A 17,945-nucleotide genomic window follows, 5' to 3' on the forward strand; every position below is an offset into this window, starting at 1 on the left:
CCGGAGAGGGCGGTCACACCTTTGACCGGGAGATGAAATGAAATGAAAGACACAAGATCATTGGTTTCCTCTTGACTTATTCATGAGAGAACATTAAGCTGTAGCTGTGAGTAAGACAGCAGAGCTCGTAGGTTTTAGTTTTTTCGCAGAATCACATAAGCACCTATACAGGCAATACTATACATTGATTATTTCAAAAGAAGAAGTGCTTTATTAAGTTATTTTTTCTTCTTTTAAAGAAGCCTTTTGGAATATCTGTTAAAAAGCAGTCTCAGAGTCACGTCAGGGAGTTCATGCAGTGTGTGTCCTGTACATGTCGAGCATATAACATTAGACAGAATTCATTTCAGTCCCTGTTACGCATTCTGGTAACTATTCCATTAAAATCTGCTTTCGTAATGACCTTTATTTTTGTTAATGGAACAAATAACTTATCTGACTTCTCTTAATTAGTGTTTCTGTCTCCTCTTTCTCAAAATAAATTGCTGCTTGCTCACTAAATTGCTTTTTAGTAACATTTGGGATTGAAATTGTAAATGGTGATAATGTAAATACTGTGGCTACTGTGTTGTCTGTGTGCATGGATATGGAAAGTTTGAAGTTTGTGTGTTCTCTCGAAGGTATGAAAAGATGATCAGTGGGATGTACCTGGGGGAGATCGTGCGGAACGTGTTACTGGATTTTACCGCTAAGGGCCTGCTGTTCAGGGGCAAAGTGTCAGAACGACTGAAGACGCGGGGCATCTTTGAGACAAAGTTCCTGTCGCAGATTGAAAGGTGAGTATTACAAACTGCTCTAGTCTCAACATGTCTGTCGAGCTCACACCATGTTGGTCACATGATTGGCATTTGTTATACTAAAGCCTGAGGTGTATAATGATTATGTATAAAATAATGAGCAGCATGTCAACACTTTTTGTATCACTGACTCATTTTTGTTCTTTGAAACCAACACAGACTATTTAGATGTGATAGCATAATATCACAGTGTCTGAATATGTTGCCATCCTTCATACTTTCCAGTTATCCTTTTATATTTTTATATTTATTTAAGTATGTTAGTGAAATATATTAACCATTTTTCCTTTTCAGTGATAGTTAGCAGTCCAAAACAGGAAGCTCGACTTTACACCACAGTCTGTTCTGCTGCGATGCTTCTCTGATACATGTGCTGCTCAGACTATTGTAAAGCCACTTGTTATCCCAGGGTGTTAAATGCTGCCATTGTGTAAGATCCTGCTGGTATCATAGAGATGCACTGCCAGTGTCCTGGTCAAGCCCAGTGCAGAGGGTAAGACAGAAAAGAAACAGAGCAAGAAAAAAACAGTTAAGCCCCAATTTGGAGGTTTGAGGGGAGGCAGTGGGTCGAAAGTTTGTCAGTTGGAAAACTGCAGGTTTGTTTTCTGTTGGGGAGCTTTGTGTTTTCACAGAAAATCCTAGCTTGGGTTTAAATATTCCTGAATACAGCAGCTGTGGCTCAGGATCAGGCTTAGGACGGAGAGCCTGAACATTGGGGCTTCGATCCCCAGTCGCTCCAGAGCCCGGAGTTGCTCCCAGTGCGTTCATCAGAGTTTGAATGTTCTACTTAGAAGAAAGAAAAAGTGAATGAAACATGTTGGATAAAGCTGAGTGCTCAAGTAGCACTCAAAGAACTCTACTTGAGTAGTAGAGCAGAAAAGTGCTGCGTAAGAACCAGTCCATCTACCACGTGCATCATTAACACTGCATGCTAAGAAGTTCAGCTCATCAGTGTGAACAAATAATACCAAGGTGTCGTTTACAAGTCTACATGTGATAAGGAGGACGTGACAGACCAATGACAAGCAAGATCATCGACAGTATTTGAAACTCTGGGGATGAGAGTAGGCTTTGCAACCTGTGTGATGATGGAAGGATTTCTAAATGTTCTGTATGCTAGTAGCATCAGTTAAGGGCCTGAGGGCTCTGTCTTATCGAAAGCTTAGCTTAGCATTCTGATTGAATCATCCTGGATTTACCTCCCCTGCTACAGTGCACATGAAAGAGCCAAGATGTGTTATTACAGATTAATCTAAAGAAACATCAATCGCGCTGGGTGATTTTAAAGAGATTGATAGAAGCAGATCACTGCAAAAGTACAAAGAAATGGGTGAGATCAGAGATGTTTCAGAGAAAGGCTGTTACTTTGTGTTAATAAATTGTGCTCTTTCAGCACATTTGATGTGGAATTACAATATTTTAAATGGGTAAAATGACATTTATTCTAATGATTCTACACAAAGTTATTTAGAATGAGAACATTAAAATATGTTGATACTTATCAATTAAAGTTCACAAACTGAAATAATTATGAAGTGATTAAGATCCTTTTGGCTGCACGTCGCAACGGACTGAGAAGGAAGAAGGTCTTTGGTCAGAAAGGGCTCCATCTGTCACTTTCCCATAGCTGCAGATGTCCTCTGCAGAGGAGCGAGAGCTTGCAGAAAAGACAACCATCTCAGCGGCTCATCATCCATAAGGCTTTTTATGAAGCTAGATAGAAAACATCATGTGGAAAATCTCATTTAGAGGAAAGGATGTGGAAATAGAGAAATGGATGAGACAAAAATATAGTGCTCCTCTGTAGGTCACAATGCTGCAGGTCCATGTATGCTGCATCCACAAACAGGTGGAGTCTGAAATCTTTCTAAAATCCAACCATGAATCTCTCTGAGTCTTTATAGAGTTTAAATTTGCACAGTGTAAGACTTTGTCTGCTTTAAAGTTCAGCGTTTCTTTCTGATTATAAATGCTCTGTATGAATGTGTGTCTAATAAGTGGACTCTCTTTACGTGTGCGTAACACTTTCTTCTCTCCGACCCCGCAGCGACCGCCTCGCCATGCGTCAGGTTCGCTCCATCCTGCAGCACCTGGGCCTCACCGGCTCCACGTGCGACGACAGCGTGCTGGTGAAGGAGGTGTGCAGCGTGGTCGCCCGCCGTGCCGCTCAGCTCTCTGGCGCCGGTTTAGCCGCTGTTGTCGACAAGATACGGCAGAATCGCAACTTGAATCAACTCTCCATCACCGTGGGAGTGGATGGCACGCTTTATAAAACGCATCCTCAGTAAGAAGCAGTTATCTCCTAAAACAGCATTTTATTCACAGTTCATAAGAATCAGACAAGCCTGCACAATTAAGCCCTGAGTGGCTGGGATACAGAGCTGCACTGCATACTTTCATATTCACGAATTTATTATATTTTTTTCTTGTAATTTCTGTGACCCTGTTCAAGTGTGCTGTAAGCTCCCTGCTCTGGGAGCTGGCCTTTATTGAAAAAGGTCAATAATAATGAATGAACCACTTGCATTACCAGCACAAAAGTCAAGTTTGTGTAGGTGTTTGCCCAAATTTTTTAATAAGACTCATTTTTCACCCATAAATGAGCCTTTTTCTGTCTGCAGTGCTATTTATCCACGTAAAAAGCTTTTTGTATATGTTATGTATGCATTTGGGGATATCTATTTTTGAATTCACTCAAACTTAAAGGTATTTGTGCTTTGAAAAATCTATTTGAATAACTCAGCAGCAGTGTCTTGTGAGCAGCTTTCTTCCTTCCACTCTCTGCCAAACAAAAGAAGCATGAGGCCAGCTAACATTAGCTCAGCCGAGGGTGGACGTTCATTTACATCCTGTCACACTGTCTCAGGCACTCGCCGCACTCTCACCACAAGCACATGAACGTTTTCTTCTGCACTGTCATACGATCTGTTGCAGTTCAGTGAAAGAAGGAAACTATGTGAATTGTAGATTTTTGAATAAACTATTCATGATTTGTAGAAAGAGCTGCAGAGTTTTAGAAATGTATCTTTTTAGTCCTTTGAGGACTTGAAAGAAAAGACCATCTGGGTGTATTAAATTTAAGACAACGTAGTCATCAGCTGCAAAAATACTCTTATTTGCATAGTAGAGGAAGAGAGTTTCATGCAGCTTTTTGACACTTATTTCTCCTCTCTCTCTCTTTCTTGCTTATTAAGTTTCTCTGCCATCATGCAAGAAACACTGCGGGATTTGGCGCCACAGTGTGAGGTGACGTTCCTGAAGTCAGAGGATGGAAGTGGAAAGGGAGCAGCACTGATCACCGCAGTGGCCTGCAGGGTCAAAAATGAAGGACAGCAGTAAATCCCAAAGGCTGCTGTGATGTCATGAATAGTTATATATATTTTTTAATGTTTTTTTTCCACCCCCAGTGTAAAGGTGTGTAAGAATGTGTTTTAAGATTTGTGTTTGTAATCTTTGTAGCTGACATTGAGAAGGGGGGAGTCTTTAAATGAAGTTCAGACAGCGCGTTACAAGAATTGCACCTCCTGTGAAATGTGACTGTTACAAGCTAATGGGCTTGTTTTGTATACACTCCATCTTTGTCTTTAATATTGAATATCCCAGGCTGCTTCCAGCTCGCTGTATACGTTTGTACACCGATTGAAAAAAATGCAGCACTTATGAGCGCATGTGTCACAAAGTGCCTCCGTCACAAAAACATTTCCATGGCCTTTATTTGGAAAATTGCTGAACACGTGGGAGATTAAACTGTAACTCCTGTCTTATGAAACCAAAAATGAAATGCCAGTTGTTGTACTGAATTTACCAATATTTAAACACAGCGTTTATATAAATGAACTGTTCTGCTGGACATGCCGAAAACCAAATTTTATTCATTCTGTATTTTTATTCATACTGTGTTTGTATTTGTAGTGCTAGTGCAGGGCTAATGATTACCATTAGGTTATTCTGATGCTGTAGGAAAAGTACCAACATTAAATATTATCACTGCACCCATCCCCAGGGACTCTTACCAAACAGTAGAGGTCAGAAAATAAAGGAGAGAAGACAAAAAGTTGAAATCCAGCACTGGTGGAAACCTTTTTTTAATTTATTTTTATTTTTTATTTGTATTAACTTTATTTGCATGTTTAAATATTTCATTTTGCTACCAAAAAGGTTAAAAAGTCATGTTTCTGAAAATGTCTATCAAGCCGAAACTCAGCAAAAAAGAATTGTCTTTTTCTTTTTAAAAAAATCAGAATTCCCAACATTCAGCAGCAACATCACTAAAATCAGGCTTTAGTGAATTTTTAGAACCACACCACTTTGCTTTTTCATTCATAATCTGTCTGCTAAGAGCCGCATCAGATTGTCTGGCAGACCATAATTCATCCTGCGGTTTTACATCCATTAAAGACCGTCACAATAAAATTGACTTGTTGGTCTGTATTCGCTCGCTCTTTCTTTTATTCAGATGGGTACTAAAATAGATGCATTTGGGAGCAACTTTCAAGCAAACAGATACTGTAGTCGCAGCGAGGGTGCAGGTGAATCACAGCATGAGTCATGCAGGCTTCATAGTTTTAAGCTTAGAGACACGTGCGCATGTAATGTGCCTGTGGATGAGTTCAGGAAACAATCAGTACACATTTGCACATTTACACTCTCTCGTTTCTTCCTCCATTGTCCTTCATTCCATTATTCTTGTTACACGGCCTCCATGTTGCGCCGTCCTTTTCAAACTCAAAGGTCAACAATAGGATATACATATACACAGTTTGGTGTGCCTGAAAGAGGAGATCACAAGATCCCTCTAACCTTGTTGTCCCTTAAAGAATGTGTCCATCACCAAATACATTTGTTTATATCCAGGGAGATGTGATAAACTCAGAGGTGAGTATGCTCCTTCAGCCGACAGCAGATGTGCATTTGCATAATATGCAGTCTAATTAGTGTTACTGCATTCAGTTTCACCTAACACCTTAATCACTATAAGCAGACCTTTATAATGAGCCTTCAGTCCTTTGAATGGCACATGCCAGGGACGGACGGCTAATGAACTGGACATCACATATGTTAGTCATACGCTTGTTGTATAAATGTTGGCTAAATACAGTCTGCTGTTATTAATATAACTCCAGGTTCTCTTCATGCTGCAGTCCTGTGTCTGTATTTAAAAATAACAGGATCTCAAAATGCTTTTAAATGGTGTCCTAAATGTGTTTTTAATCAAAAGCTGTGGCAGTAGCTCTCATTTCCAGCTCTGTATTCCCTCTTATTGGATTCTGTTACAGTAGCTTTGCAGCCCAGTTCATGCTCTGTCTGAAATGAGTCACTTTAGCTCTCTTCCTCCTTCCTTTAAGGCAACTTGTGCACAGGTTTGAGCGGGCTGTGTGGGCTAGGTGTATGGCTATTCTGGGAGATACCCTTCGCTGTGACATCATAAAGATGTAAGCTTAGCACTGAGTGTTCAGAACAGTTTGAAGCCTGAGCTTTAAGCTCGCACGGATTACTTTTACATATGCTGACCCCATTATTTAAAACTTTGGCCACTTTAATATGAGCATCCATCCCTGAAGCAATAAATGTATGATAAAAAATAAGGAAAGGAAAAATAGGTCTGTCCTAAAGGTCACTGCCATCACAATCTCTGTTTCTATGGTCAGTTTGTGCTGTTAGTTAAAGAACTGCTGCTGAACTTCAGGCTTCATTCATTCGTTTGTGCTTGGTAGGCTGGTAGAGTCCTGCTGCGATTGCAGCAACACGCCATGATGAATATTTCACAATATGTGCACATTACATGCACACAGAAAAAGACTTACCATGTTGATGTACAGTAGTTCAGGTGCATTCATGGAGGACTGCAGTCCCCATATGAAATGAAGCCTGCAATAATTTATACTCTGCAGTACCCCTCACATACAACTGAAGGTGCACGATTTAAAACTGAGATCCTGTTTTATCGCAGTAATCATGAAATCAATGAGAGAATGTTATTTTTCTTATAATTCTGGGAACCTTTTTATTAAATAAAGTGTTTATTGCCTGATCAAGTAGATGCAACAGTTACATTAATTGCGTCAATTTCCTTAATCAAACATGATGTAAGCAAGCAAGCAATATTTATTCATGTAACACTTTTCATACGAGTCAACGAGTGCTTTACAGACTGAGGGACAGATTTGGTGCTTTACAGCAGATAAAATCAAATCTTTTACATCTAATGCTTACAACCAACATCACCTTTATTCATTATTGTTATTAGTGATTTAACAAGCACAAAACTCAATTCCCAAATGCCCACTATTTTTGATCTAACATATTTTTAAAGTGACAGAACAAGAGGGTCACATTTAACATGTTCAGCCTGTTATGAAAAGGTTTCTATTAAAGATTCTTCAATCTTGACCTGCATTTCAGTGCCAATTACATCAGGGATTGCAGCCAAGTGCTAGCTTGATGAAACAGCAGGGATAGGCTCTGAAGGAGTCAGTGGCATATTAGAAGCTGGCAGGACATGAGGAATACCAGGTACTCTAATCCTCTGGGACAGACATGAAATTGTGCTGATCCTCATTAGCAATTTACACCTCAAATTAAGTTATAATCGGGCTCAGACAAGTTAATGTTGTAATTTGTGCGACATTTAAACTTTTATGGCGGTTTTAATGGTTAATCACTGGACTGTTATCGTCTGCTGTGCTTGATTTGTCTTGTGAACCTTACGGGTGGCCTTAAATACGTTTCACAAGAATTCTAATCCAATTAAATTTTAAAGTTATGCAGCTCCATATCACAACAAGAGTTGCCTCAAGCAGCTTTACACTGTAAGGTAAAGACTCTACAATAATACAAAGAAAACCTCCAAAATTAGACAACCCTCTATGAGCAAGCACTTGGTGACAGTGGGAAGGAAAAACTCCTTTTTGACAGGAAGAAATCTCCGGCAGAACCGGGCTCAGGGAGGGACGGCCATCTGCTGTAACTGGTGGGTGAGAGAAGGAGCTAGTAGTTGAATTTCTGCCAGTCATCTGATTATTGTAGCATCTTTATCCTACCTTGCATTGGCTTCTGGCGACTGTTGCTTTGATTTGGTGCTATAATCAATAAACCTGAACTGGGCTGGATTGAATTAGCTGGCTCTGCAACTAGCGGCCATTCCTACACACTACATTGTGGTGGATTGCTCACTGCCTCCTGCCTCTTGCAGAAAGTTTTCAAATTTGCAAGAAGCAAAGCATCCCCACTGAAACAGTACAAGTAAATCTTTATTTTATGGGCACAGAAACATAAAATAGTTCTGAAAAACCTTGAAAACTTTTTTAATTTCTTTCCATTCTTGTGCATGTCTTATATTTCAGTGCCTCAAGCCAAATTACAAATTACAAAAAGGGGTCAGTTTGTCTTAATTACGCATGTTTCCCATGTTCCTAATGAAGTCTTTGATGGGAGATAGTTTCTTTACTAAGAGAGCAAAGGTTTGGCAGCATAATGAGGAAAGAAGACAGTGTATCCATATAATGTTAAAGTCCATTAATGCAAACAAGTCAACCTGATGTGAACTGCAGGCTTATTTTTCTTAACCAATCTTGCAGTGAGCACAAACTGGAATTTCCATCCTCTTAAATGATTAAAAATTATTTCCACCTGCTTAAATTATTCTGCTTCCACATGTGTATTACAAAGACTGCATTAGTAAATGGATTTCATCCGTGGTTACTTCCACAGAAGTAAAGTGAGGTGTATATTCATCACGACACGTGAACACAAAGGCAGTCGGGTAGAATCATTTATTTGGTAGCTTTACACAAGAGAAACAAAACAGGCACACAAAACAACGCACATAATTAACACGTTAAACCTGAACACATGATGTAGACTGAACATGAAAAAAGCTCAAAGCGCAGTAGTGGCATGATAGCATACAGTCTGTAATAATCTGCCACTGCAGCAGCTGTTTGCATGTTAAAGCTCCTCAGCTACAGCCACAAGCAACTAGTTTCACCAACTAGTGTCACAGCTGGTGTGCAAACAGGCACAGTGTGAAGCAGAGCATGGCATAAAGAATAATCTATAAAGTAGCTGCAGGATGTCATAGACTGGCATTCTGAATTTTTTGGGAATATTTTTTAGCCTTTAAAGCAAAGAGGAAAGTTGAGTGTGAGGGTCAGCTTGTCTGGATCACAATAAAACGCCCCAACAGCTTCTCACTGATATCCAAGCTGCCCACAGGATTAATGCTACTGAGCCTCTTAATACGCTGACATTTTCTCCACTTCAGCACAAGGATGACTTTTACTGTGAAATGCCTCAACAACTCTTTGAGTTCATTAGAGAGAAATTCCCTCCGGTTTTATCAGTAGAATAAAATTAATATTGTTGATGAACTGAAAATTGAATCAAATTAAATATTTTTAAAAAGTATGTACATAAAAGATGCAAATGAGCGGCATGTGCCTTTATTATTCTTGAGTCTGCATCTAGACGTCTCAGCGTTAGTGTTTAGGCCACTGCCATGCTCGTTTTATGGAGCCGCGTGGTTCATGAAGACATTTCACCTCTCAAGAGGCTTCTTCACTAAAAATAAATGGAGATGTGATTAAAAAACAATTTTGCCATTTTCACAAATGAGTCAGTGCTGTTTGACTTCCTGCTGCCAGCTTCCTGTGCCTATTCAAGGAAATAATGGTAGTTTTGCCCTGCATAATTGGTCAGAACTTATTAAGGCCATTCCACAAAAACGGTGATAATTTCTTTGACATATAATTTTTCTCGTAGTTTAAGTCACCAACTTTTTTTCCACAAAAACATGACGTAAATAAAAACTAGTGCACGAGGACAAATACTATGATGAAACGTACTGAGACTTTCCCCTATGAATAAAAACAAGGTGAAAGATAAGATCCAATCAGAACTAATTAAGTTGTATAGAAAGGCGGGTCTAGTCTGGAAGTGATCCAATCACAAGTAACCTCTTTGTGCAGTAAGGTTAGAGGCGGGCAGTTTGATCTGGGCTCAACAAACAGGCTGAAACCCCCCAACATTCACACTCTATTAATAATGCCAGCACATCAGTTTCCACTCTGAGTGAAACCGTTTTTTGTTCAGCACTTTTTTTTGAGCATCAATATCATGAGCTATATCATGGTTTCTATAGCAACACACGTCTTGCTCTGGCTACAGGGACGGGCTGTAGCAATCACATTAGACAGACACCCAGTGCTGCTGCTTTGTTTGTGGTTGTAGCTGAGCAGTGACTTTTTTTTTCTACAGCGCCTTATAATACAAAAAATAAAAAATAAATGTTTTCACCACTGAAACATGAGCAATATAACTGGGCTTCTTAAAACTGTCAGAGTTAAACCCTTTGTGACACGAATCAAAACAGAACCACAGGAAGCTATCGAGTACAAGAACACATATAAATCACAATAATATAGAGAATATAGAGTCAGAGTTTTGCATTGTAAGCCACACGTATAGTTTGCAACATAGCTTTTGCTTCTCCTGAGTTGTCATCAGGCAATACTGACCACAAGAACACTTTTTTCTGACATCATTAATACATTCACAAAAAATCAACAGTGATAACAAAGTCACAGGCCACTGTGCAGTAAACATCCTCTGTCCATGACACTTGAGCTAGCATGCTTCAATTCTAAAACACGTTTAGATTATTGAATAAAAAGTACACAAAAGTAGTTCCTCTAACCCAGAGTATGGTTACGCCGAGCTCACAACATGATTTCAAATTTATGATGCCGGGGGCCTTCTCGAGGCTCTTCTCAAATACTAGAACAGTTATGTACATGTTGACAAAGGCATGAACGGGTAACACATTCAACTTGTACTACAACAGTCACTGTGTAGCAATAAAGATGGCATTAAAAAAAGCAACACGAAACAAAGCAAAGATCCAAAACATTCTAACTGTAACATAAAGTACTGTGCAAAGGTTTCAGGCACTGTTTCTCCCTTATTATCCTGCAACAGCTGCTGTAGCCCTGACAGAGATTTGGGGTCAAAACTACGACGCAAGCTCAACACACCCTGGATATTTTTCAATTTGCTTTACTGAGTGCAGTCACAAGTCTGTTTACTTAGTGCTACAGTTAACTAGAGAAAACAGTGGTTGGAGCCCACGGCATGACCATGTGTACCTTGTAGGCTGGTTGCCTTTGAAATAGTTGCTTCAAAGACAGGGACCAGGTCGAAGACCACACACAGTCAGAGTGGGTTTGATCTGTCAAGATGATGATAAATCATCAGTGAGATGGAGTCACTCTGCTGTCAGTCTGCTAGCAGTTTGCAACTAAATTGGGTCAAGTTGGGTCAAGTAAATTGGCAGTTACGTGCAATTTGTTTCCAATAATATGGCAATTAACTGAGATAAACTGTCAACCGTGCAGTCTGTTGTCATGCACATACACAGAAATTCACATTAACTACTTACATTCAGAGTCCAGATCTGAAGCAGATGGACAGGTCTAAAGCTACATACATCACACTAACAATAATCATTAATGAATGACAAATAAAAGCAAATCAAAAAATATGATAGCAGCTACAATAAACACAGCTGCTGCAGCCAAAGTCAGACATAAAGAAATACCACCAGTGTGTGAGTCTAATTTGCAGAGCTGCACTGAGAGTTAAAAGGTGTCGTAAAAGTGCAGGTCATTCATCGGTGTACAAAGACCCATAGAGCTTTGAAATACAGACTGGAGGCAGTCTTCCTCCACAGCACCAGTCCTACTGAAGAGCTGGCCTTTTCCAATAACCAGCGTGACCTCTTAAGGAAGTAACTAGCAGCTCCTTCCTTAAAGGAAAATTCATACAGTGTGTGTCAGTACTTGATTAATATAAAAAGATTATCATGTAACAGATTAATTAGACCACCACCAAAAGTAAGGTTTATGCACAGCCTTAAACGAACAATATCACTAAATACTAGAATCACTTTTTATGCTTCTGCAATGGTTAATCCACCAGTTTACACATGCTTTTATTATCAAAATGATATTTCTAATGCTAAAGTATAATTACTGTTGTTATGCATGAATTTTCCTATTTAGTCAAAATAGAAAAAAATAGCAAATTAGCACATTATTATTATTATTATTAATAATTTAATAAGATTCCAAATTACAGTTAATTACTTGCATTCCTTAATAGAAAAATTAGCTTTGGTGTGATTGTTATCCTTGATTAATTTCTGATTTCTAACAAGTTTTTAACATTGTAAGCAATTAGTAAAATTTATTTCTCTCTACATTTGTAGACATAGGTCTTGCTTCCTCTACCCACTTCCATATGTAGGAATGCAAATGGTAAAGAATCGACCTTTTTAAAACAGTTTAATCACAGTAGCATTTGCTTTCAATGTATGATCTCTAGATGAAAGAAGAACTCCACATAGCCTGTACTCATAAGAGTGTAGCCCAAGCTGGAGAAATCAGGGTTTGACTCTGTCTGTCTGCATATAAGCTGTATTATGAAGCATAACACATCATCTGACTCTCAGAAACAGTCACATCATGTCAGTCTAAGGTTGCTCTGAGCCCACTGGGGCATCTGATGCAGGTTTTCACTATGCTAAGCGAAGTTTTATCCTTTTATTTCTGTCTATATTATGTTAAATATAATGTACTCCATAAACTCTAAGCTACTGTAGTGACACTGAAAACCTGATGCTCCCTCGCCTGATCCACACAGACTCTTTCCAGTAGAATGAACGTGACAGCTCTGTGCTACATATAACAGATAACTAATGTGGACAATACCCCGACCTGATTCACCTCCAAATTGTCTAAATTTCACACAGTGGCTCTAGGCTGTATATAAAAGACATATTTTCCAGGACATGCCGTCATGTGAAAAAGACAATTTTCACAGGACTTGAAGTAAAAACTAAGTACTGCTTCCATAGGAACAAAGAGGGTAATTAGCAGCCACGTGCTGCTAATCAAATATATTTGATTAAGTGATTATCAGTGTGTTCATGCAAATTCACTCCCAAGGTCAGACCATGCACTGCAAAATGTTTCAAAATACCCAGGAGCTCTTCAGATCTCATTAGTATTTCAAATGTTAAAGTTCATGGCAGTACGACTGGAAAAAGACTGAACAAATACATCTTGTTTGGAAGTGTTGCTCTTCTCTCTAAAAAGAACTTGGTAGCACAGGAACAGGTCTGCGACACTACTAAACTTTGGAGAGATGAGACCAAAGTGGAGATGTTTGGCCGTAATACAGAGTGCCATATTTGGCAAATAAACAAACTTAGCATATCAGCACAAAGAACTCATACCAACTGTCAAGCATGGTGGTGGAGGGTTAATGATTTTGGCTTGGTTTGCAGGACCTGGGTACCTTGCAAATCATTAAATTGAACATGAATTCCTCTGTGTATGAAAGTTTTCCGAAGTCAGATGTGAGGCCATCTGTCTGACAGCTAAAGCTTGGCTGAAATCATCGAACAGCCCTAAGGCACACTTAAAATTCTTTAGTTTTCTCAAAAATTGACAGTGCGCCTTATAATCAGGTGCACCTTATGTATAAATTCTGGTTGTGTTTACTGACCTCGAACTGATTTTATGTGGTACACGGCGCTCAAAAATCTGTCAAAAAATGTTTTAGTACGACTTTGGTAAGCTACGAAGCCGCAATGGTTGATGGATTGTCAATGCATTACGGCTATCGGAGTCAGGAGCCTCGCTGACTTGGAGTAATCTGGGTCCAAAACTCCGTTTGCTTCAGGTCCCAAAGTCAAACGAACACTGCAGCATCACTGAGAGTTAAAAACTGTCTAAATTCTTTCATCTTTAATAAAATGATCAGCGTTGCTGCTTTACCAGGTGTAACAATGAAGTTTAACATCCAGGCATCCATGAAAACAGAATTTATTAAATTTAACAGAGTTAGAAGTTAGCAGGAAGTTAGCTCGCTATTTTCCACCTAAGCATGATATGCCATGTTCTGACTGAGAGATTTCTGAAAAAATTCAAACGTACAGCTCTGCTATCACTTCCAACATAAATGAAGACAGAAAACTAAACAGCAGTGACGTTTGTAGGGTTACTGAAGTTGGACTAGCTGGTATATAATGATGTGCTACGTGATAGCTAGCGACATAGCTAGGTTAGCATAACCAATACAGTGAAGCTGTAGGATGAACGCTAACTTTTTTCCTCTCAATAAAAAGTTAACGTGAGGGTTCCCGATGGTTAGTGACAAATGCAATCATATGGCAGGATGCTGTAAACGGAGCAAACTTTAGTCAGGAGAACAACTGAGATAAACTATCCACAATACGAGCTTAGTCATTAATATAATGCAACAACAGTAGCTATGAGAAAAATCAACATTAACCTCCTAAGACCCGAACTCTTCCACGACATGCATTTTTAATTTCTCTTTGATATTTGGGCATATTGGGGCTAGGGTTGCCAACTCCCTGAAAAATAAATAATGGACACCTCCTTGCCAGGGCTGGGCAACCCAGTTGTCTTCACCCTTCCCAGTGTGGTGAATTTTGTAGCTCTTTTTTTTGTGTGAAATTATTTTTTTAACCATTTGACTTGAATTTGATTTAAGTAGATGCATATTCTTTGTGATATGAACACATGGGAAACAAATGATCATTTAGCCATTTATTTTTAGCTCAAAATGACAACATTAACACAATAAAACAGTCTCTTTCTTAAACAGAAGCCTGTCATGCTTAACTTTTGAGAATATAAGTAAATCTTTCTTTAAAAGAACTCTGTCCTGCTTAACTTAAAATTATATAAATTAATAGAAAACAATAGAACGAAAAACATTCTTGTAACAGCGCACATATAGTGCTTTTAGTACAATTGGCTTCAGTTGAGGTATTATTTCAGCTTTTCTAATGCTAATCAGCTGCTCCTGTTTGTAAACCCACTTGTTCCCATGATTACGCATCATAACTCATCATCATTATTCATCTATGTATTACTTTTATGTATTAGTCATCTATTTGTTGTAATCATCTATCCTTGCAGTTGTTTATTACACAAAATAAATTATATTATCACACTTCTGGCCACATAGCGCTGATATTCACTGCACATGCCCATATTAACCTTAACCAGAGGGTTTAAAAAAAACAAACCAGTGTTTACATACCATATCTGCTTCTGCCGTGGCCTGGTGGACAAAAAATTGGTTAAGGGTTCCCCGAGCTTTCACGCCCCTCATGTTCTTCATGTGCCCACCATTAGAAGCATGCCTATGGAAAAAGTGTGCCGGCACACAGTGCAGTGCGCTTTATAGGTGTTATCGTGCACTTTTCCAGCCAGGTGTTTTCCTTTTCCCATTCCTCCCTGTACTTTTGCAGCCTTTTTTTTCTTTCTCTGAGGGGAACAAACATTGCTGGTCTAATGCTGGGCTCACACTGTGCGATTTTTGGCCCATTTTGAGCCGATTTTTGAGTCGTGCGACCGACTTGGTGATCGGCCCGATTTTGGCCTTCATCGTGCATCGTGTAGTATACGTGGGGTAACGAGAAGCGATTAACACCTCACGACCAGCTCCCGATCATTAATCGCTCGTGAGGGTGTCACCGCAGCCGCTCACACTGCTCACGCGCAAAGACGGAGCAGCACGGAAGTGCAGCGTGTGATCTGGACACAAGCGATGGAGGCACAACTTGTAGAACTTTGGAAAGCTCATCCGAGCCTTTTCGATGTGGCATCACAAAATTATCACGACCACAACAACCGTGAAAATAGTTGGATTTACATTGCTGCTCAATCACAGCTGCCTGATCAATGTTTTTCATTAGCAATTTAGCAAAGTTGATGGTGGTGGTGTGCGTGTCTGTGTGAGTGAAAGACAGAGAGGGAGAGTGAGCGACAGATTTTCTGTTATAACCTTCATTTTATGGACGCACAGTGTGAGCGCTCAGGTCGCATCAGAGCATCGGGCGGTATAGTGTGAGACCCTGCATCGTGACCTACGAACTTATAACCCCTGCGAGTCAATCGTGCAGTTTGAGCAGAGCTGAATAACGTGACTGAAAAAAATCGCACAGTGTGAGCCCAGCTTTAGGTGTACTGTCGTCCGAGACTTGCACCGCAGTGTCTGCGTTTGTTTCCCTGTTGGCCATGCTTCTTGTGGTCATCTGTTGTCTTCCGGTATTTTCTCTGTAAGCGACCTTTCCTCGACCAATGAGATAAGCGGTAATCTGAATTGTCATACTCGAATTGTCATAAGTGTGCTGTCAGCTCATTGGTCACAAATGAGGGGCTGGGAATTATGTTTTCAAACAAAGCGTTAATTCCATTAAATGTTATAGACTACTTTTGATTCTCACTGTATTACGGGACAAAGTGCGTCCCTTATTAGCTCAATACGGGACGTGTACTTTTGTTTCTAAATACGGGACGATTCTTTAGTCGATTCTCGATTTTTTAAGGGACGGTTGGCAACCCTAATTGGGGCCCGATGAATGTAAAAACAAAGAATTACCAGATTTTTTTTTTTTACCTTATTTTTGTTTTTAAGAAAAATAAGGGCCACATATGAGGATATTCGTTTAAAATTTTGATAGAACAGTAGCAGTATAATGTCCTCGTAAGTGGATATATTGCCCATGTAGGGCAAAATTGAGTATTTAGGTCTAAATAACCCAAAATGTGATGTCCACATATGTGGACGGCAGGTCCTAGGAGGTTAATGAATCAATGTTTGTAAAGTTTGGCTTATCAGACTGTTTTGTTTCACTTAATGCACCTTATGTATGAAAACAGACCTGTTCATCAACAGTGCCGACCATAAGGCGCACCGTATAATCTGGTGCGCCTTATGGTCCGTAAAATACAGTACTTGCTTTCATTCAGTTACTTTATTGCTGCTAAAGGTGGTTCTACAAGCTTTGAATCATGGGGTCGTTTTTTTACGGGACAGCATGTAATAATGCTGTCCTGAGAAACATTCATTTGCACAGAACTGTAGTACATTCTTTCAAATGTTCAGCAGGAGGCGACATCTTTGATTGCAGAAAAAAAAATCCAATTGCATAAAACAAATCGTCAAGTTAGAGACCCTATCGCCCACTTTAATTAATATTTAGTAAACACTTTCCTGAAGACTTTATGGTCTCAATCCCTTGTTTTGAGTGCGAAATAATTCATAATGATGTTCATTTAACAAATTATGGTCCCATTTAGAGAAAAGAAGATGATAAAGCACAGTGTAATTTAGGCCCTGATTACCTTGTGATGAAGAGTTTGCTACCGTATGAGTGAAGTGTCCTTGTCTTCTCAGTCGGATCCACTTCTCATTAAAGAAACTTAGTGATGACACAGTAATGATGTCCATTTTAAGTGTAGTGAAGAGATGATGTTTGGTGATGATGATGTCTTAAAGATCTAGGGAAGTCGAAACATAACATCCTTCTTTTACCCGAACCTTTGCACAGTACAGCATGTGTAAAGATAGACTCTCCTTATGTTGCATTCTGCTCTTTGGTTCAGGCTCCTGTGGACAACATTTGTACAAGCACACATGTTTTCATCCATATATTTCTATAATAATGGGGATATCTTTCTTGCTGTGGAGGATCACAACGCTTGCATATTTACTAGTTAAATACGTTGCTCTAAAATACATTCTTTTCAGATCAGACCGTCATCTGAAGGATTTAACAGTGGTATTTTTTAATATATCACAGTCTGTAACAAAGCACCTCTATTCTACAAACAACACTAGATATTACAAGGCATTAACACTGGATAACAACATGTGCTCTGAGTCATGAAACTAAGTGCTTGATTCAGTAACAGTAAGAAAAAAACATTTTGTGTTTAACTGAAATCTGATTGGTTTGTAAATGTTTTTAAAGGTAAAACTAAATATCAAAATAATTTATATAAGTCACATTAACATAACAACCTTTGAGTTACCCAAAATCTTTGTTAAAGTGATGCCGAATATCACACACAAAAACCTCAGCTTCAAGCTTGCAGCCTATTAGCCCCATGATGTTTTAGGGAGGACGTCTGAGGCTGCACATCACCACAGAGCCCCACACAACATCGCCAGTAAATTCTCACTTTAATTTACTCCTATTAGTAAACTTTATCATCAACTTTGCTGGTGATTTTAACAGTTGCTTGCAAACTGAAAAATAATGAGTGA

General features: G+C 39.2%; 1 protein-coding gene across 2 annotated transcripts in view; it reads left to right on the forward strand.

Annotated features, from left to right (window-relative positions):
• hk2 (hexokinase 2) overlaps nucleotides 1–5,909 on the forward strand; it is a 39,361-nt gene extending 33,452 nt beyond the window's left edge. For both annotated transcript variants that reach the window (XM_063489262.1, XM_063489263.1), the window contains 3 exons: nucleotides 621–776; nucleotides 2,845–3,081; nucleotides 3,992–5,909. In XM_063489262.1, the coding sequence (XP_063345332.1) occupies nucleotides 621–776; nucleotides 2,845–3,081; nucleotides 3,992–4,136 (538 nt within the window). In that variant the 3' untranslated portion in view covers nucleotides 4,137–5,909. The remainder of the gene's footprint in view (nucleotides 1–620; nucleotides 777–2,844; nucleotides 3,082–3,991) is intronic.
• The last annotated feature ends 12,036 nt before the right edge of the window (nucleotides 5,910–17,945 follow it).

The sequence above is a fragment of the Pelmatolapia mariae genome, linkage group LG12 (genome assembly GCF_036321145.2).
Source record: "Pelmatolapia mariae isolate MD_Pm_ZW linkage group LG12, Pm_UMD_F_2, whole genome shotgun sequence".
Taxonomy (NCBI): Eukaryota; Metazoa; Chordata; class Actinopteri; order Cichliformes; family Cichlidae; genus Pelmatolapia; species Pelmatolapia mariae.